This window comes from Capra hircus, chromosome 11 (genome assembly GCF_001704415.2).
Source record: "Capra hircus breed San Clemente chromosome 11, ASM170441v1, whole genome shotgun sequence".
NCBI lineage: Eukaryota > Metazoa > Chordata > Mammalia > Artiodactyla > Bovidae > Capra > Capra hircus.
In genome coordinates this window covers 4,146,429-4,168,238 of record NC_030818.1, presented here as the reverse complement: position 1 = coordinate 4,168,238, position 21,810 = coordinate 4,146,429, and the positions used below count along the sequence as shown (strand labels likewise).

The window sequence follows — 21,810 nt, the reverse complement described above, 5'->3', positions numbered from 1 at the left end:
AACCCCAACCATAGCTGATATGACATCAGTTCATAGACTTACTACTCTGATTTGGCACCAAGGGACTTCTCTTACAGATTGTTCTGAGTTTTGCTGTACATTTTAAAGGATGTGTCTTACATCTTGTTTAGTATGTGTGTTTTGTGGTGAGAGGACTTTCAGATTATCTAGCTTCCATATTTCCAGATATTATAGTCTGTCTATTTATTTGTTTATTGACTATGAATTGCATGAGATCAGGGTCCCTGCCCATCTAGTTCACCATAGTGCCTGCTACATACTTAGTATTTGTGGACTCAGTGAAATACTGTTCATTGTAGATTTATTTATACTAATGAAAACCTGAAATGAACCCAAATGTCTAATATTAGGGGAGTACTTTGGAGGGAATGATGCTGAAGCTGAAGCTCCAGTACTTTGGCCACCTCATGTGAAGAGTTGACTCATTGGAAAAGACTCTGATGCTGGGAAGGATTGGGGGCAGTAGGAGAAAGGGACGACTGAGGATGAGATGGCTGGACAGCATCACGGACTCGATGGACAGGAGTCTGAGTGAACTCCGGGAGATGGTGATGAACAGGGAGGCCTGGCGTGCTGCAATTCATGGGGTCGCAAAGAGTCGGACACGACTGAGCGACTGAACTGACTGAACTGACTGACTTAAGTAAATGGTTATATTTACTTGAAAGCAAATGCTATTGCTCATAGTTTTTCAGCAGAAAATGATAATTCGAAGGGCTAAATTATAAGACTGAAAAATGTTAAAGATTGAGTATAGGTGAAAAACATCTGAACTCAAGTTTGAATTTAGATTATGGTAACTTTATGCAAAGCAGAAAAATACTAATGAATACTAAAGTTGTTTATGTTACAGTGGTAGATTGAGTATCCCCTTTTACCCTTTATATTTCAAACCTCCTATAGTTTGTTTTTATGATGAAAATACTAAGAACAAAAAATGTGCATTAGTTTCCTTAAAAGTTCTTAGATTTAAATACACTAAAAAGTTGATAAAACATAAAATTTCAGAATTAGTTTTATTATTAAAATGTTTACAGACTTTTATATGAAAACACAGAGAAAGATCTTTCTGATACTCAGCGACACCTTGCTAAGAAAAAATATGAGCTACAGCTTACTCAGGAGAAAATTATGTGCTTGGATGAAAAAATTGGTGAGTTTTTCCTGATGTTCCTTTTTGTTTTTTAAGTCTGGAAAAAAAAGTTTTCTTCTCTTCAGTTATAACGTAGAGAAACTTAAAAATAGATCCTTAAGTTAAAAGTTTTTAGTCAAAAATCATGAGAATATGTATTTTTCTTTGATAGTAAAATATTTTACTTAAACTTAGATCCATAAATACTTAGACATGGCTTCATATTTTTCAGTGAAGGAATAGCTAAACAAAGTAACAGTACTTTGTAAATTTATGATGACCAATTTTAAATTTATAAGCTTTTATATTATGTCATGCCCATAGCTGTTGTAATGAAATGTATTACACGTATACTATTTTTGGTAGAAAGTATACATAGATTTGGATATATCTGTAGTTCATTTGAGTTTATAGAAAAAAATATTTTTATGAAGTCTCTTATTATTGTTTCTTACCAGTGTCCTTTATGAAAATATGGTCATAACTTAATCTTCTTATAACTTTAAATTAAAATTTTGGTCAGGACAATAAAAGTGCTCATTTTAAAACTGAATAAGATTTTTAAGGTTTGCTATTATGCAGATCAAAAATATCTGACATAAGCAATTAGGTGGGGTAGGGTGCTTTTTACTGAGGTAGAAAGCGTTAAAAGAAAATATAAAAGGAGAATATTGAGGAACTCATTTTTGGATTTTAAGTTCAAGTGAAAATGTAGGGTAAGTAGGTAAATAGATAAGTTAGTATCTCAGAAGAGAAATCTAAGCTAAAGATATACATTTAGGACACATCAGCATGTAAATGATATTTTAAAACCGTGAAATCACCTAGGGAAAATGTAGAGAATGAGAAGAGGATCCAGGACTGAGTAAGAAGAGCCAAAGAAGTAGGAAGAAAACCCGGAAGTGAGTGTCATTTGGGGAGGCAAGAGAGCAATATGTTTTAGAAAGGAGAATATGATCAATTGTCAGATAGTTTCAAGATGCAAAATAAGATGAGAATGAAAAAATATTGATTGGATGGACAAATTGGAGGTTTTGGAAACATGGGTCCCCCAAAAATTTGAATTATAGTGTTCGATGTGAAAGATGGAGTAGTCTGAGGAATGATTGGGAAATGAGATGGTGGAGACAGGAGAGAACAGAAGTCAAACAGAAGTTTGGCTATTAAGAGTAGCAGAAAAATGGGGTGGTAGCACAAATGGGATGTGGGGTTGACTTTTTTTTAATCTAGGAGATTCTAGAACTGGCTTAGAGTGTGTTTTCTGCCAATGGGAATGAACTCAGATATCGGAACACCCCAAACAAGCGGTTTGCCTGGAAAAGAAACAGGATTCATCCCTTTTGCATACATCACCCTCTGTGGTATGGAATTCTGCTCTCAGTGCTGCACTGGGTGGCCCTGGCAGTCATTTACCTAGTGGTCTAGTCACACTGAGTTTCTCTGGGTAGAGATGGTCTAGACCAGTGCTCCTCAAACTTCAGGAGAGCTAAGCTCACTGGAGCCGGGCTCCTCAGAGCAGGATATGCCAGGGCTTTTGTATCTTTCCCAGGGTGCTTGTTGAAACATAAATTGCTCTGCCCACTCAGAATTTCTAATTCAGTACGTCTAGCATGGGACCTAAGGATTTGTGTTTCTCACAAGTTCCCAGGTGATGCTGATGGTTCTGGTTGAGAAACCACCATTTGAAAACCACTTTTCTGTGCCAATTATACAAGACTTCAACACTGACACTGGCATCCCAGCATACTTACAAAGCAAATCAGACTTCCTGGGATGACTTTTGTCTAGGAAAGTTTGTGACAGTGCTGGGGAAAAAATCAGAATATTAGAAGATATTTGACTCCGATGATGACTTAACTCAATGTATTTTTAAGATCTGGTAGTTACCAATTTATATGCAACAGTGATTCGAAGCTAAAGGAAGGTGAGATTAGGAGAGGAAAAAATCAACATTCCATGTACTTCCTCCACACACCTTCCCCTCTCCCACCACACATTCTACTCTGAGAACTTGTTATATAGAACTTTCCTTTGCTGTTCTAATTCAGATGTGTTAATTGTGCTTTTTCATTTACAAGTCATTTAGAATGATTAATCTTCATTTTTAATCACTAACAACAAAAGCCATTTTAAAATTTGGGATAGAGTATTTTATCTTTAGTCATTGAATATAATATAGGAGAATTTACTTTGAAAAGTACTTCACTCTGCTTGAACTGGAAAAAATTTTATCTTGTTTAAAACAATGCCTTTATGATTACACATTTAGATAATTTTACAAGACAAAGTATTGCCCAGCGAGAAGAAATCAGCATTCTTGGTGCAACCCTCAATGATTTGGCTAAAGAAAAGGAATGCCTGCAAGCATGTTTGGATAAAAAATCTGAGAATATTGCATCCCTTGGAGAGAGTTTGGCAATGAAAGTATGTTCTGAGAACTGTGATTTAAAAGAAATGTTTGAACTTGAATCTGAATAAAATAATAGGATTTTCCCAATTTTTTTTCCTTAGAGAGGAGAAACTTTAAATCTAATTTTGAAATATTTCAAGATAGTCTTAGGAAATATATGTTCAAATTCACTAGCTAATATTTTTAAATAAATTTTTCTCTCATCAATTTCTACTTTGATCAACTTTTACTAACAATAACTAATTCAAACATCTCAAAATGTAAAGCATAATTTTAAAAAAGCAGTGAAACTGATTTCTTTTTAAAGGCACACCAGAACTTATATTTTCAAGTAGCCACCTTGGGAGGCAATATATTTCATAAATATAATGAAGTTTATATTCAAAATGAGGAGCGTGTTTCTCCATCATCTTCAGCCTTTGAGAGTAGATCATATGGAACTTGTGAAAAAGTTGGGTGATAAACTTCATCCCACAGTTTTGTTGTTCAAACAATAACAAATAAAGGTGTTTTATTTGTCATTGAAATATTGACCCCCTTTCTAGCTCATAAACTGATTCTGAAGGCAATTCCTAAGCTGTTTTCTACAAATGTCTTAAGCAAAGGCAGCATCCCTGGCTTAGGGTCTTTCCCCTCTCTAAGGGCACTAACTGAGTTAGAGGGTCTTTCCCTCCAAGGGAGCTAGTCCGTTCACTCGTTCACCCATCCATCCATTCAACAAACATTTATGGACATGTATCAGGTATTATGTTGAATACTGAGGCTGAGTGGGCATACCTTCCAAAGGCCGATGGTAAAATTCAAAGCAAGATAAAGAAAGATGCTGTTATGATGGAATATGCCAAGCGCCATAATGGCACATACATAATGTATGAGTGAAGTTTGGCAGAAACATCTGATTCAGGCCCGGGGGTGGATTAGGGGAGGAAGGAGATCTAGGAAGCCTTCCACACAGTGATGGTGCTTATACTGCCCTGAAAGATGACTAGAGATTAGCCAGGAAAAGATTTAGAGAAAGGAGTGATCCAGACAGGTAGAGCACTGTTTAGAGAAAAGGTACTCCAAACAAGTAGAACAACTTATATGGAAGCCCAGTGGCTTTCATAAGAGAATGTGGTGAGATTTCTTGATAGTTTAGTATGTCCAGAGAATAGAGTGCAAGGAGGGGAGTATGGGGCATGAAGGGGGGTAAAAGATAAGATGGGATAGACAAGCAACAAATAAAATACATGAGATGTTGCGTTTAGATACCATCATCATGGATGTATAGGATCATTGAAATCATGTAAATGAAATGTTACAATTGGATCTTTAAAGCATTATCCTGTCACTTGCTAATCCATGTAAAAAGTGGGCTGTAGGGAAATGAGAGTAGTGACAGGACACTAGTTAGGAGTAAAGTGAGAAGGACTGTATAGGAAGTGACAGTGAAAGAAACAGCTCTCTTTAGGAAGCAAGACTGACAGGGTGTGCTTTCTGACTTAGGAGCCAAATGGCTAGTTCCTGTGCGTGAAGTAGGAAACACAGGACACAGAGCAAGCTTAGTGAGGAAGGTTATCAACATGCCTTTGTGACATGAGTTGAATCTTGGATTTTAAGGTGTGGAGAGAAAATTGAAGTTAACAGATTGGAATAGCATGCGCATAATTGAAGCTATCAAAGTACACGAGGTAGTGAATTTTGGCTTAACTGGAAACGTCTGATTGATTAATTCACGTCTTCTACTCTGCTAACTGTACCAATGTTATCTTCTCCTTCACGAAGAATATTGAGTTGCAAGTCCATATCAAAACTGAGTATTATATAGGATTATGAATGTAAACACATCCATCCTATGAAGGGAAAACAGTGTTACACATTCAAAAGAGGAAATGTTCAATACAGTGGTATTACAGAGCTGAATTTATAATACCTTTCAGTGAATAATAGTAGTTTTATTAGTTTAATCTGGAGATTATATCAGAAAAGTAATTACTATGGAAAAGTCTATATTATAGTGAATAAAGTGAATTTTGTCTGGTAATCATAGTTTTTTAAACGTTGTTTTACTACTTGATACCAATTAAAGTTAGAAAATTCAATAGCAAGCTCACAGATTTTTGAATCATAAAAGTCAGAATTATTTGTATAAAATTTTAGTTTGTTTCTTTTTTCTGAGTAGATTTATGACCACCCTGTCCAGGTTGAATTTAACAATTAACTTGAATCTATGTCTCTGATTGGACAAATATATTGAGATTATACAAGGATTATCAAGTTGGTAATGATATAAATTTTAAGAAATGGTACTATCAGGGTCACATTAAGAGGAAAATAGTCTAGGAGGATATGTTATTGGATTCTATACAGTAATTTTGTTTGCCCTGAATACTTTTGCAGTATTTTTAGAGAATCTTTCAAGGAATTTCTGTTGATAAAAGAGAGATCTTTTTAGGCTTATAAGCCATGTTTAAATATTAACCAAGTAATAGCTGTCAGAAAAACTAGAAATTCAGTTAGCTTGTCAGAATTTATTTAGAAGTGTGTTAAGTTGTATTTCCAAAGCATTTGTAAATATTCCGTAGTAAGCAGTATTTTCTCTTTGAGTTTTTCCTCCATAGACTGTGATTCTTTAAGGGGTTTAACAGTTTTGCTAATGGATATTTTAACCATACTTCAGGATCCATTATGGCCAGATATGGAATCTGTGCAACCAGAGCTAAAAATACCCTAGAGAGGAACACAGGAGTAACGGAGGAACACACACACAGAGTTGTCTCTGATGGTAGGAGCAGCACTGGCTGGGAAATGCAGGCTTAATTTTCGTCTTGTTGCTTGGTTACTAGGATCTGAAAATTTAAAAGGCAAAGTGAAATCTGGTTATTTAGTGGAAGAATAATTTGTCTACTTTTTAAGGACTTATGTCAGTGCTAAGTATCTATGTATAGTATCTGTTACTAGTTCAGGATCAGCTAGTTTTTAAAGGAGGACATCTGGAAATGGCATTGATGGCTTTAAGATAGTCCCCCTCATCTCAGTCTTGATTGATTCCACTAATTGTGCTCCCTCTCCACACCCTTAAAAAAGAAAAATAGAAATAATTTATTTCTTACGCTTTTGCTTTACGCCTGCTTACTAGCTTACACCCAAAATCAATAGTACACTTCTATAAGTAATCCCACTGTAACAGCTTTTTCAAGGTGATGTTGATGACTGATATATATAGTGTCCTTTGTCAAGGTCATTATTCTTAATAACTAAATTTAGTTTTACATGATTCACTTTCCTGGGTTTTATAACGTGAAGAAGTAAATCAGTCCTATTTCCAGTAGAGAACCCAGTGCCAAATCATTGGGTTTCCTCCTAAAACAGGGTGCTTAAGGGGTTCTTCTGTTGCTGGGTCACTGCACAAAATATCTTTTAATGGTATTTGATGTGATGATCTCGTATCAATATACCTAAGTATAGTCTTTGTTTTGAGGAGCAAAATCAATTGTTTTTATCTAGTACATATACTCACATTGATATATTAAGCATTAATTTTAAAGTGTAGCAAAGAAGAATAGAACACAAGTGTTTAAAAACAACTGTAAATCAAAAAGGAGGTGGGAAATTCTTCTAATATATTCACTTTTAACAGAAATAACAGTTTAAGATAATTTTGTATTTAATACTTATATTATTTTTCAAGGAAAAGACCATTTCAGGCATGAAGAATATCATTGCTGAGATGGAACAGGCATCAAGGTAAATCACTTACTCAAGAAAGATTTGACCACTTTTTGGGGGGCAAAGTACTGTATTAGGTACGAAGATAGAAACAAGGGGCTTAGTGCTATGTATAAGATGCTAGCTCTCTAATGTTGAAAGGAGGCCTGAGTCTGAGAAAGTAAAGGGAAGATCTGGTGTTTGCCAAAGATAGGAAAGAGAAGAGCATTCAAGATAGAAAGAATAGCAAAGAGCCACAGAAAACCACAAGTGGGGTTCAGAAGTCTCTGGAATGACAAGTAGGTGAATATGTTGGAACCCAAAGCATAAGGAGAGAAACGAAGGAGAGGCTAGGCAGGCAGGCAGAGGCCTGTGACACAGACAGAGGAGCCTGTGGGCAGTGAGAAATCACTAAAGGCTGGTGAGATTCTTTTTGTCAGAGAGATTGCACAGGCTGAGTAGGTGATGAGAGACTGGCTTGGGAGGCTGAGGGACAGGGGTGTGGTGTTTGTGAGGGAAAGAATCTAGGAAAATGCCAAATGCTAGTGATGAATACTAGATATAATGAACCTACATGGAAAAAGATTTTTCTTTGAAGAGTTTACAAGACCTTCTTGTAGGTATGTCTAGTAAGCAGTCAAATATAAGAGTCTAGAGTGTAAGGAAGAGGCTGAGGCAGGGGTGATCATTTCAGAGTTGTCTGAGTGTAGATAGGGTTGGGAGCCTCGGATATGAATAGGAACTGTCAGAGGGAAAGAAGGGCTGGCATGAGAAGAATCAGGAGGCTAAGGGTTAAGCCCTGAGAACCACTCATTTTTACAAGGGCAGAGGAAGAGGAGCATCTAGCATCTAGAGGTAGGGCGATGACTTTCTTATATGTGAGCATCAGAATTTTTGAATCTGTAACAAATTGTTGACTACTGTGTATATTTATTTGGCATCTTTTTCATAGTGTAATGTTGGCAACACAGAGAAGCTTCAATGCACTATCTTTGCAAGTATTTATTCCTGGAAATCTAAATGTGTTCAAAACTCTTTAAATGTTTTCACGCTATCTTCTTTCTCATGAAAATTTGTTATTCTGTTTCGGTAAAATGTCTCTTCTCGTGTACTGCCTGATTTGTGGAATAGACAGTCTACTGAGGCCCTCATTATGTGTGAACAAGATATTTCCAGAATGCGCCGGCAGTTGGATGAGACAAATGATGAGCTGGCTCAAATAGCCAGGGAGAGGGACATCTTGGCTCATGAGAATGACAATCTCCAAGAACAGTTTGCTAAAGCTAAACAAGAAAACCAGGTATACTTGTTCCCAGAATCTTTTTCTCTGAGAAGGATATGTTTCTTCTGAGCCACAGCCCTCATTTCATTTCATAGCAAAGCTCAGGCTTTGGAACCAGCCATTTAAAAAATCTTTATTACGTAGAATATGCCATGTGGTTTCTAAATGAAATTTTCAAACATACAGTTAAATATTAGAGAAAAGAGAGAACAGGGTGTAACATTTGTATTAAATCTTAGGAAGTACTTCCTCAGTGAAGGATAAATATTGGAAAAACTAGCAAATGAAGATAACCTTCACAAATGGTTAAGAAAAGAGTAGGTTTATTTGATGGACTATTAATATGAGTGTATTGATCATGCCACGTTATTTGGTCCTCTTTAGAACTGTGATTCTTTTTAGGAAAATTTCTCTTATAATTAGTTCCTCTCTAAGCCAGTACAGTTCAGTTTTATCAAGAGCTCTCATTATCAGTATCACTTTTAATTTTATCTTTAGAAAATTTTCCTTGAAAACTTTCTTCCCCCATTGAAATTCTTCAATACAAATGATTTCCTTCACTTCGCTGTCACTCTCAATGTGTTCAGTTTGCATCATAAAAGTCTGTATTTTAAAACTGTTAAATGATTTACATAATCAGATATAAAGATGCCAAGCTTTGTTAATTATTAAAAGTTGTGTGAAGTGTTAAAGTAGTTTGTTCAAAAGTTGATGAACACTGGGATCCTGGAACAGAAAAAGGACATTCCATAAAAATGGAAGGAATAGGAATAAAATATGGACTTCAGTTAATAATTATCAACATTGGTTCATGAATTGTGACATGTAGTATACTAATATAAGATGTTAATAATAGAGAAAACTAAGTATAGCCTATATGGGTACTCTATACTATTTTAATAACTTTTCTATAAGTCTAAAACTTTTAAAATAAAGTTTAATTTTTAAAAGTTAATAGCAATAAAAACAAGAGATGTGAATTTATAGAATCTACTTTTGTGTGCTCTATTTATAGATAAAGCAAATAGGCTAAAGCTAACTATAAATAATATTTATGAAAATTAGATGAAAAGCTTTCATCTTTACCATGCAGTTATATGCTGTTAACATTTTTTTAACTGATTTTCAATGTAGTTTAAAAACTTTATTCTGTCTTTTACATGAACTTTTTAATGTAGCTGAGATAAAACCTCATACCACTTTACATTATGCTTTGTTCTACATGAGGAGACAACAGAGTGAAGTATTTAAGACTCACATGAGTGCAAGTCCCCCTCCTGGCTGTGTGATCATATCAACTGTGGAAATGGAGAGTAGACGAGAATATGCCTAGCAAGAACTTGGAGCATCTAGCATTATCACTTGATAAATATTTTGTAACTGTTATTAGCTTACTATAACATCATAGTTGTTTGTTATACCTTAATAAACATGTTTTATAATCAGAAGAAAATTATTACCATAACAATATACAAATGTTCAAGAGTAAATTTTTCCTATGTTTGGGTCATAGGGCCCAAATGTAGAATACGGACCCCTCTGTGGACTGCAGGTTGTTAAAAAACCCATATCATAGAAGATTTGGGAAACAGAAACCGTAAAATAATTTCTTGCTCAATACCATGATTTTAAACAAATTGAGATGTTTTTAGTGTTTAATCCTGATTTTTTCAAATATACATTAACATTTTTCTCTGTTACTAAAAATTTTTCCAAAAGTTTTCATGGGTATATAATATTCTGTGTGGTTTTACCACTAGGTGGATACTGTTATTTATTGCATCATTCACCTAATGAATAAATACTGTCACATAGCAAATAATTCCTTAGTAGACATTCTTTTTCATTAGATTTTATAGATTTGCTTTCAAGTGGAATCAAACGCTTATGAGGTGTCATTTTTAAATTAAGAAACCTTCTGAGTGGACATGAGCATAGTTAATACCAATGTATCCATCTCTTACCTTTAACAAAAAGCAGCATATTTGTCTTTCTTGTTTTTATGAGCTTTTAAAAATGTCTCTTAATACATCACCAGGTAGAAGATCACAGATTTGCTTTCCTCAAATTTACATTTATTCCAACAGTGCATCAAAATGTACATTCCTTGCCGTATCTTTGATTGCTAGTAAATTTTAACTTTAAGTATTATCCATTTGTGGTTCCTTTTCTGTGAATTGTGTTTGGGTTCTTTGTGCACTTACTTTTTGGACTCCTGTGTTTTCTCACTGTGTTTATATGAGATTTATGTACTAAGTATATTAATTTTATTTATCATCTTGTAAATATTTAAATATTTATGGTGGTTTTGATGTAGAACAATTTTTAGTTTTTTGTAAACTCTAAAACATTTAAATATTTATGGTGGTTTTGATGTAGAACAATTTTTAGTTTTTTGTAAAATCTGTCTTTTTCTCATAGGCACTGTCTAAAAAATTGAATGATACTCATAATGAACTTAGTGACATTAAACAGAAAGTTCAAGACACTAATCTGGAGGTTAATAAACTGAAGAATATATTAAAGTCTGAAGTACGTATATATTTATTTTCCCTTTGGCCCAAGATAGCTGAATTTTCACGAGAGCTATTGGTTGGTTGCACTCATAGGAATGGCTGCATCGAGTGCATTTCTTTAGTGCATAGCATATTCTAATGTGGACAGTTGCGTGTTAACTATATATTTAGAAGGTCACCAATATTCAGAAAGGTAACTCAAGGATGCACCCCTTTTGTTTTGCCACTTAGCCATTTTAGATAAGTAGAACCCTCCTACCTGGATGAAGGACAAGGGGCCAGAATCAACATGGGCTCACTTATATTTGGAAATGGTAATTGACAATTACAAACCTTTGACAAAAGAGGCTTCACCTGATTGTGTAGCAAATCAGAATTGATCACTCTGCTGTGGGACCATCTATTTCTTAGGGCCAGAGTGCAATGGCTGTCTTCTCCATTTCTCTGTTAGTAACCAATTGACATAAAGCTGTAGGGCAGTTTTAAAAGATTGATATACAGTAAGTGTTACAGAAAGTTAAAGAAGGTAAAAATTGATGTGAGTAAAATCCAGTTTATGTATACTGTACCATGTACCTCCCAAGTACATACTCTGTACACAACTGTTATTTTTAGTACAGCAATAGGACACACACATCTGATTCCTACTGGCACATTGGGAATATCTGAATCTTAAAAGCCAATACAGTAGATTAGTATGTTAACTTGTTAATCAACAGACTTGGCACAGATCCTTCCTATTGGTCAAGCTACCATTAGACCGCAAAGAGTCAGACACAACCGAGTGAGTTCACGTGACCTCTTCACCATTAGACCACAAGGTGGCGATATTAACTGAATTTCTACCGATCTCATGCTTAATCATATTTGTGAGAACTGAAATCTTGATTTGAAAGTCTTATACAATTAGAGGTGTTGTTTATTGTAATTTTGGCAATAAATTTAGCCCAGTGTTTCTGAACTGTTTACTAACAAGAAGGAGAGAAAGAGATCTAGGGTCTTTTAATTAATTACCAGAATTATAAATAAGTTTTTAGAATGAGTCAAACCATACTATTAAAATAATTTTTTTTAATATATTTTTAAAAAGTAGCTTCATGATTATTACTCAACATAGTATATTGTTTGTGGAGCTGATTGTTTTCTTTTAGAAATAAGCTCCTACTTTAGTCAGTCTATAGGGTCTAACAACGTGTTTCTTTATTGTATACCCAGTATATACCTGAATGTATATGTATGAAGAGTGTTTATCAGCATAGGTTTCATATTTTACTTCTGAGCAACTTCAGGCAAGTTGTTAGAACAGAGAGTAAAAGTGAATCATAGAACAACAGCCTGTGGTGGAGAAGATTAAGGCTTGGGTTATGAATGAAAGGCAGGAACCAGATAGGAAATACCAAACCCAGAGAATTATCAGAAGTTGATGCTTAAGATATGCAAGTGGTCAGAAGCTCTGTAGTCACCACAAGAGCAGCCAGAACACCGGAATACATAGATACAAAAGGTCAGGTCAAGGCAGAAACTCAGAAACCAGACCAGCAAGGAGTCAGCAAGCAGATATATAGGGAAAAGAGGCAATGAGCAGTTCTATTTAAACAAAAGCAAATGTAAAAACATATTCATTGAGGTCTGGAAGATAAAAGTAAAACCATAACCTTACTAGAGTGTGTGTGACTCAGGAACCAGGGCAGATCCTGGGCCCATTCCCTTTTGTTAATTATTGATTGACCAATTTTCTAAACTGAGAGTATAGACAGGATTCCTTGAGGTTATGCTATAGATGGTCCTCTTGACAAGTAAATTCCTAGTGACCTGGCAAATAATGTTTAATTTGCATCATATGCTTAACATTTTATTCTTTTAAAGTAACACCTAAGGTTTGCTTTTTAGGAATCTGAGAACAGGCAAATGATGGACCAACTCCGAAAAGCCAATGAAGATGCTGAAAACTGGGAAAATAAGGCCCGTCAAGCAGAGGCAGATAACAATACCCTCAAATTAGAACTAATCACTGCTGAGGCAGAGGGGAACAGATTAAAAGAAAAAGTAGATGCCCTCAATAGAGAGGTCGAGCAGGTAAGATTGGGAAAATATGCTTGTTGTACATCCTGCATCATATTTAAAGGAGTTTTGTTTGGCTTTACATAAATTAAGTGTATAACAAACACTTAGGTTGTCTAAGTATACTGTGAATTGTAGTCTCCACACTGGTTCTCTAATCTCTTACCTAACCTGCAACTATTAATAGAATAATCTTTAGCATTTTTAAAAATTAGAAACTATTTCAAGCACACAAAAACAGTGGCCTCCCCAAAAGTAATACAAAAGGCCCACATAAGCCCATGTCCAAGGATGGAGAACGCTAACATTTTGCCATATTTGTAAAGAATATATTTATCATTTAAATAAAGTGTCTTTATTTAAAGAAACAAAACATTGCAGACCCAGCTCCGCATCCTTTTCCTCCCCCGCTCTTGTGGTTGGTGTGTAGAACTTTCATGTCAGTTCTATAACTCTCTTGCATATGTTTGTACTTTATCTACATACCGATCACCCACAAATGATGTATAATGTTTTGTGTGCTTTGAGTTTTGTGAGGTTTGTTGTTTTTTAAAAAATTTTTTTAGGGTATAGTTGCTTAACAATGTTTTGTTGGTTTCTACTGTACAGCAGAATGAATCAGCTGTACGTATACATAGATCCCCTGTTTTCTGGATTTCCTTCCCATTCAGGTCACCACAGAGCACTGAGTAGAGTTCGCTGTGCTCTACATTAGGTTCTCATTAGTCGTCTATTTTATACATGGTGTCAGTGGTATAGAAGTGCCAATCCAAATCTCCCAGGTCATCCTATCTCCCCCTTTTCCCCCTTGGTACATATGTTGTTTTCTTTACATCTGTGTCTCTGTTTCTGCTTTGTAAATAAGATTGTCTATACCAATTTTTTTTTCAGATGCCACAAATATATGTTAATATATATTTGTTTTTCTCTTTTTTACTTACTTTGCTCTATAATAGGCTCTAGGTTCATCCCCCTCATTAGAACTAACTCAAATGTGTTCTTCTTTATAGCTGCGTAGTATTCCGTTGTAATATATGTACCACATCTGCTTTATCCATTCCTCTGTCAATGGACATTTAGGTTGCTTCCATGTCCTGGTTACTATAAACAGTGCTGCAGTAAACTCTGGGGTGCATGTATCTTTTGGAATTAAGATTTTATCTGGATATATGCCCAGGAGTGGGATTACTGGATCATATGGTAGCTCTATTTTTAGTTTTTAAAGGGAACACCCAAACTGTTTTCCATAGTGGCTATACCAATTTATTGAGATATTCCCTCCAAAAGTGTAGGAGGGCTCCTTTTTCTCCATACTCTCTATAGCATTTATTGTGTATAGATTTTTTTAATGATGGCTATTCTGACAGGTCTGAGCTGATACCTCATTGTAGTTTTGATATGCATCTCCCTAATAATTAGTGATGTTGAACATCTTTTTCATGTGCTTTTTAGCCATCTGTATGTCTTCTTTGGGAAAATGTCTATTTAGATCTTCTACCCATATTTTGATTGGGTTAATTGGCTTTTTTTTCTTTTTAAATATTGAGCTGCATTAACTTCTATATTTTAGAGATTAATCCTTTGTTGGTTGCTTCATTTGCAAGTATTTCCTCCCATTCTGAGGGTTGTCTTTTTGTTTTGTTCATGGTTTCCGTTGCTGTGCAAAAGCTTTTTAAGTTTATTTAGGTGCTACTTGTTTACTTTTGTTTTCATTTTCACTATTCTAGGAGGTGGATTGAAAAAGATCTTGCTGCAATTTATGTCAAAGAGTGTTCTATGTTTTCCACCAAGAGTTTTATAGTATCTGGCCTTACATTTAGGTCTTTAATCCATCTTGAGTTTACTTTTGTCTATGGTGTTAAGAAGTGTTCTAATTTCATTCTTTTACATGTAGCTGTCCAGTTTTAACTTCCTGTTTTAAATTTCATAGATTTTTTCCCTTATTTTTTTCTTTTCTTCTCCATCCTTTCAGTTTGCTTCTTTTCCAGTTTCCTAAGGTGGAAGTTTAGATTATTGACTTTAGAGCTTTCCTCTTTTCTAGTAAATGCATTCACTGTTACAAATTTCCTTTAACTACTGCTTTCACTGCGTGCCACTAGTTTTGATAAGTTATATTTTACTTTAGTTAAAATATCAAAATATTTCTCTTGAAATTTCTTTTCTGAGCCATGTGTTATTTAAAACTGTGTTGTTTAATCTCCACATATTTGGGGATTTTTCCAGTTACCTTTCTGTTATTGATTTCCAGTTCAATTTCACTGTGGTTGGAGAGCATACTTAATATGATTTAAATTTTAAAAAATTTGTTAGGCTGGAACTTTCCTGGCAGTCCAGTGGTTGGGACTTCACCTTCCAAAGTACAGGGAGTGTGGATTCAGTCTCTGTTCCAGGAGTTCAGATCCCACATGGCTCAGGGCCAAAATCTAAAGCATAAAAAAAGCATCAATGTTGTCACAAGTTCAATAAAGACTTTAACAATGGTCCACATCAAAGAAAATCTTTTTAAAAATTGTTAATGTATGTTTTATAGCCCATATGTAGTCTACTTAGAGAATATTCCACATGAGCTTTAGAAGAATGTGTATTCTGCTATTGTTGAATGAAGTTTCTAGACCTGTCAGTTCCAGCGATTGGTGCTGTCCAGTTGAGCTGTGTACGTATTCATTTTCTGCCTGCTAGATGGGTCAGTTACTGATAGGAGTGGTCAGTTGCTGATAGGAGCGGTCAGTTACTGATAGGAGCGGTCAGTTGCTGATAGGAGCGGTCAGTTGCTGATAGCCCCAGCTGCAGCTGCAGCCTGGCGTGCCTCTCCTTGCCATGCTAGTGCTCCTTCCTTTACGCGTGTTGACATATTGTGTTGTTAGATGCATACACGTTACGGGTTGTTATGTGCGGTGAATTAAGCTTTTTAATCATTATTTATTGTCTCCTCTTTATCTCTGGTAAGTGTCCTTGCTCTGAATCAGCATTGTTTAACATTCATCTGACTATTCCAGCCTTCTTTGATTTGTGTTTGCATCTTTATATTAAAGTGAGTTTCTTGTGAATACATATAGTTAAGTTTTGTTTTTTCCCCATTCTGACAGCCTGTATATATAAGTCCATTCACATTTGGAATGATTATAGATATAGTTGGGTTAATAATTATCATATTTGTGATTGTTTTCTATTATTGCCCTTGTTTTATATTTCTTTTCTGTCTTTTCCTCATTTATTGCTTTTCTGGCTTTGGTTGAGTATCTTTTATGATTATATTTTATCTTGTAAATTAACAGATCACTATACTTTTTTAAAACTTTTTAAGTAGTTACCCTACAATTTTCAGTATACACGTATGACTAAGTCTGCATTTTTAAATAGCTCTATATGACTGCAGGAATAGTGCAGGTGTCTTTAATGTTTATTTGAAATTCCTCTCTCCCATCCTTTATAACATTACTGTCCATCATTTTACTTAGCCATGAGCTATAATCACTGAATAAACTGTTGCTATTGTGTTGAACCCACTGTTTAACTAGTAACACTGTTATCTAGTGTTTACTAGATAACCCACTGTTATCTAGTAAATTAGTTAAAAATAAGAAAAATAAAAGATTTTATTTTACCTTCATTCATTCTGTCTCTAATGTCCTTCCTTTATTTGTGTAGATATGTTTCTCACATATGTTATGTTACTTATTTGAAACTCTTTTTTCAACTTTTCTGGCAAGGAAAAGTCTACTAATGACACAACCCAGGGATTGAACCTGGGTCTCCTGCATTGCAGGCAGATTCTTTACTGTCTAAGCCACCAGGGAAGCCCATGACCACCATCAGTTCAGTTCAGTTCACTTCAGTCCCTCAGTCATGTCTGACTCTTTGCAACCCCATGGACTGCAACACGTCAGGCCTCCCTGTCCATCACCAACTCCTGGAATTGACCCAAACTTACGCCCATTGAGTCGGTGATGACATCCAAACATCTCATCCTCTGTCATCCCCTTCTCCTCCCATCTTTTCCAACATCAAGATCTTTTCCAGTGAGTCAGCTCTTCGCATCAGGTGGCCAAAGTATTGGAGTTTCAGTTTCAACATCAATACTTCCAAGGAACACCCAGGACTGATCTCCTTTATGATGGACTGGTTGGATCTCCTCGCAGTCCAAGGAACTCTCAAGAGTCTTCTCCAACACCATAGTTCAAAAGCATCAATTCTTCGGCACTCAGCTTTCTTTAAAGTCCAACTCTCCCATCCATACATGACTACTGGAAAAACCATAGCCTTGACTAGACGGACCTTTGTTGGCAAAGTAATGTCTCTGCTTTTTAATATGCTGTCTAAGTTGGTCATAACTTTTCTTCCAAGGAGTAAGCGTCTTTTAATTTCGTGGCTGCAGTCACCATCTACAGTGATTTTGGAGCAAAAATAAATAAATAAATAAAGTCTGTCACTGTTTCCACTGTTTCCCCATCTATTTCCCAGGAAGTGATGGGATCAGATGCCATGATCTTTGTTGTCTGAATGCTGAGCTTTAAGCCACCTTTTCCACTCTCCTCTTTCACTTTTATCAAGAGGCTCTTTAGTTCTTCTTCACTTTCTGCCATAAGGGTGGTGTCATCTGCATATCTGAGGTTACTGATATTTCTCCCAGCAATCTTGATTCCAGCTTATGCTTCCTCCAGCCCAGTGTTTCTCATGATGTACTCTGCATATAAGTTAAATAAGCAGGGTGACAATATACAGCCTTGACATACTTCTTTTCCTATTTGGAACCAGTCTGTTGTTCCATGTCCAGTTCTAACTGTTGCTTCCTGACCTGTGTACAGATTTCTCAGGAGGTAGGTCAGATGGTCTGGTATTCCCATCTCTTTCAGAATTTTCCACACTTTATGGTGATTCACATGGTCAAAGACTTTGAAATCGTCAATAAAGCAGAAATAGATGTCTTTTTGGAACTCTCTTGCTTTTGTGATGATCCAGATGATGTTGGCAATTTGATCTCTGGGTCCTCTGCCTTTTTCTAAAACCAGCTTGAACATCTGGAAGTTCATGGTTCATGTATTGTTGAAGCCTGGCTTGGAGAATTTGAGCATTACTTTACTAGAGTGTGAGGTGAGAGCAGTTGAGCGGTAGTTTGAGCATTCTTTGGCATTGCCTTTCTTTGGGATTGGAATGAAAACTGACCTTTTCCAGTCCTGTGGCCACTGCTGAGTTTTCCAAATTTGCTGGCATATTGAGTGCAGCACTTTCACAGCATCATCTTTTAGGACTTGAAAGGGCTAAACTGGAATTCCATCACCTCCACTAGCTTTGTTTGTAGTGATGCTTCCTAAGGCCCACTTGACTTCACATTCAAGGATGTCTGGCTCTAGGTGAGGAATCACACCATCGTGATTATCTGGGTCATGAAGCTCTTTTTTGTACAGTTCTGTGTATTCTTGCCACCTCTTTTTAATATCTTCTGCTTCTGTTAGGTCCATACCATTTCTGTCCTTTCTGGAGCCCATCTTTGCATGAGGTGTTCCCTTGGTATCTCTAATTTTCTTGAAGAGATCTCTAGTGTTCCCCTTTCTATTGTTTTCCTCTGTTTCTTTTCACTGATCACTGAGGAAGGCTTTCTTATTTCTCCTTGCCATTCTTTGGAACTCAGCATTCAAATGAGTATATCTTTCCTTTTGTTCTTTGTTTTTTGCTTTTCTTCTTTTTCACAGCTATTTGTAAGGCCTCGTCAGACAGCCATTTTGTTTTTTTGCATTTCTTTTTCTTGGCGATGGTCTTGCTCCCTGTCTCCTATACAGTATCATGAATCTCCATCCGTAGTTCTTCAGGCACTCTATCAGATCTAGTCCCTTGAATCTATTTGTCGCTTCCACTGTATAATCGTTAGGGATTTGATTTAGGTCATACCTGAATGGTCTAGTGGTTTTCCCTACTTTCTTCAATTTAAGTCTGAATTTGGCAATTAGGTGTTCATGATCTGAGCCACAGTCAGCTCCCGGTCTTGTTTTTGCTGACTGTATAGAGCTTCTCCATCTTTGGCTGCAAAGAATACAATTAATCTGATTTCAGTGTTGACCATCTGGTGATGTCTATGTGTAGAGTCTTCTCTTGTGTTGTTGGAAGAGGGTGTTTGCTATGACCAGTGTGTTCTCTTGGCAAAACCCTATTAACCTTTGCCCTGCTTCATTCTGTACTCCAAGGCCAAATTTGCCTGTTACTCCAGGTGTTTCTTGACTTCCTACTTTTACATTCCAGTCCCCTATAATGAAGAGGACATCTTTTTGGGGTGTTAGTTCTAGAAGGTTTTGTAGGTCTTCATAGAACTGCTCAACTTCAGCTTCTTCAGCGTTACTCTTCAGGGCATAGACTTGGATTACCATGATATTGAATGGTTTGCCTTGGAAACAAACAGATCATTCTGTCGTTTTTGAGATTGCATCCATGTACTGCATTTCAGGCTCTTTTGTTGACTATGATGGCTACTCCATTTCTTCTAAGGGATTCCTGCCCGCAGTAGTAGATGTAACGGTCATCTGAGTTAAATTCACCCATTCCAGTCCAGTTTAGTTCACTGATTTCCTAAAATGTTGACGTTCACCCTTGCCATCTTGTTTGACTACTTCCAATTTGCCTTGATTCATGGACCTAACATTCCAGGTTCCTCTGCAATATTGCTCTTTACAGCATCGGACCTTGCTTCCCTCACCAGTCACGTACACAACTGGGTGTTGTTTTTGCTTTGGCTCCGTCTCTTCATTCTTTCTGGAGTTATTTCTCCACTGATCTCCAGTAGCATATCAGGCACCTACTTACCTGGGGAGTTCATCTTTCAGTGTCCTATCTTTTTGCCTTTTCCTACTGTTCATGGGGTTCTCAAGACAAGAATACTGAAGTGGTTTGCCATTGCTTTCTCCAGTGGACCACGTTTTGTCAGAACTCCCGTCTTAGGTGGCCCTACAAGGCATGGCTCATAGTTTCATTGAGTTAGACAAGGCTGTGGGCCATGTTATTAGACTGATTCATTTTCTGTGATTGTGATTTTCAGTCTGTATGCCCTCTGAGGGAGAAGGATAAGAGGCTTATGGAAGCTTCCTGATGGGAGAGAGTGACTGAGGGGGAAACTGGGTCTTGTTCTGATGGATGGGGCCATGCTCAGTAAATCTTTAAATCAATTTTCTGTTGATGGATGGAGCTGTGTTCCCTCCCTGCTATTTACCTGGGGAAAGCGTCTGCCTGCAATGCAGGAGACCTGGGTTCGATCCCTGGGTTGGGAAGATCCCCTGGAGAAGGAAATGGCAACCCACTCCAGTATTCTTGGCTGGAGAATTCCATGGACAGAGGAGCCTGGTGGGCTACAATCCACGGGGTTGCAAAGAGTCGAACACGACTGAGCGACTTCACTTTCAAACTATGGTCGAGGGCTTCCCTGGTGGCTCAGAGATTAAAGCGTCTGCCTGGAATGTGGGAGACCTGGGTTCGATCCCTGGGTTGGGAAGATCCCCTGGAGAAGGAAATAGCAACCCACTCCAGTATTCTTGCCTGGAGAATCCCATGGAGGGAGGAGCCTGGTAGGGTACAGTCCATGAGGTCACAAAGAGTTGGACACGACTGAGCGACTTCACTTCACTTCAATGAAGATAGTGGCGACTCCCTCAAAAGGTCCCCTGCATGCACTGCTGCACTCAGTGCCCCCAACCCTGCAGCAGGCCACCGCCGACCCACGCCTCCACTGGAGACTCCTGGACACCCACAGGCAAGTCCGGGGCAGGCTCCTATGGGGTCACTGCTCTTTTCTCCTGGGTCCTCGTGCACAAGGTTCGGTTGTGCCCTCCAAGAGTCTCTTTCCCAGTCCTGTGTAACTTCCAGCAGCTCTATGGTGGGGTTAATGGCGACCTCCTCCAAGAGGGCTTATGCCATACCCAAGTCTGCTGCATCCAGTGCCCCTGCCCCTGCAGCAGACCGCCGCTGGCTGTACCTCCACAGGAGATGCTCAGACACAGTTCTGTCTCAGTCTCTGTGGGGTCCCTGGGTCCTGGTGCGCACAAGGTTTGTTTGATCCCTCTGAGTGTCACTGGTGGGAATGGGGTTTGATGCTGAACGTGAATTCGCCCCTCCTACCATCTTGCTGGGGCTTTTCCTTTGCCCTTGGATGTGAGGTATTTCCTCACAGCCACTCCAGTGCTTACCGTCTTACTGGGGTTTCACTGACCTTGGACGTGGGGTATCTCCACATGGCTGGTCCAGCGAAGCACAGCTGCCGCTCCTGACCTTGGACATGGGGTATCTGATTTACCTAATTTGTTTTCCTTCCCAGAGATCATAGTTCTATGCTACCTTTTGTCTGTTGTCTGAAAACAGATTTTTCCCTCCTATATTTTGTTCATTTTTCTAGTTGCTTTTGGCAACAGGGTAATTCAGACCCTGTTAATCCCTCTTGTCTAGATAATAGCTGTTTTAAGGCCATGGTCTGCTAATACCATCTTTTGTCATTTTCCATCTGTTTACATCAACTAATTTGGATGCTCGTGGATCACTTTTCCTGTATCTTTACATGTCTGATATATATATTTTTAAACTGAATGCTGGACATTGTGGATTTTACTTTGTTGAATGTTAAATTTTGTTGTCTTCCTTTAGAGAGCGTTGGATTTGTTTTGGCAGGCTCTTAAATTACTTGAATATTAACTAATACTTTCAAGATTGTTTTTAAGCTTTGGTAGGG

General features: G+C 37.2%; 1 protein-coding gene across 1 annotated transcript in view; it reads left to right on the top strand.

The window, feature by feature from the left end:
* Positions 1-21,810, top strand: part of TSGA10 (testis specific 10) — an 89,636-nt gene that overhangs the window by 51,219 nt on the left and 16,607 nt on the right. The window contains exons 10-15 of the mRNA XM_013967441.2: positions 1,059-1,174; positions 3,423-3,577; positions 7,234-7,289; positions 8,382-8,550; positions 10,954-11,064; positions 12,939-13,124. Coding sequence (XP_013822895.2) covers positions 1,059-1,174; positions 3,423-3,577; positions 7,234-7,289; positions 8,382-8,550; positions 10,954-11,064; positions 12,939-13,124 — 793 coding nt within the window. The remainder of the gene's footprint in view (positions 1-1,058; positions 1,175-3,422; positions 3,578-7,233; positions 7,290-8,381; positions 8,551-10,953; positions 11,065-12,938; positions 13,125-21,810) is intronic.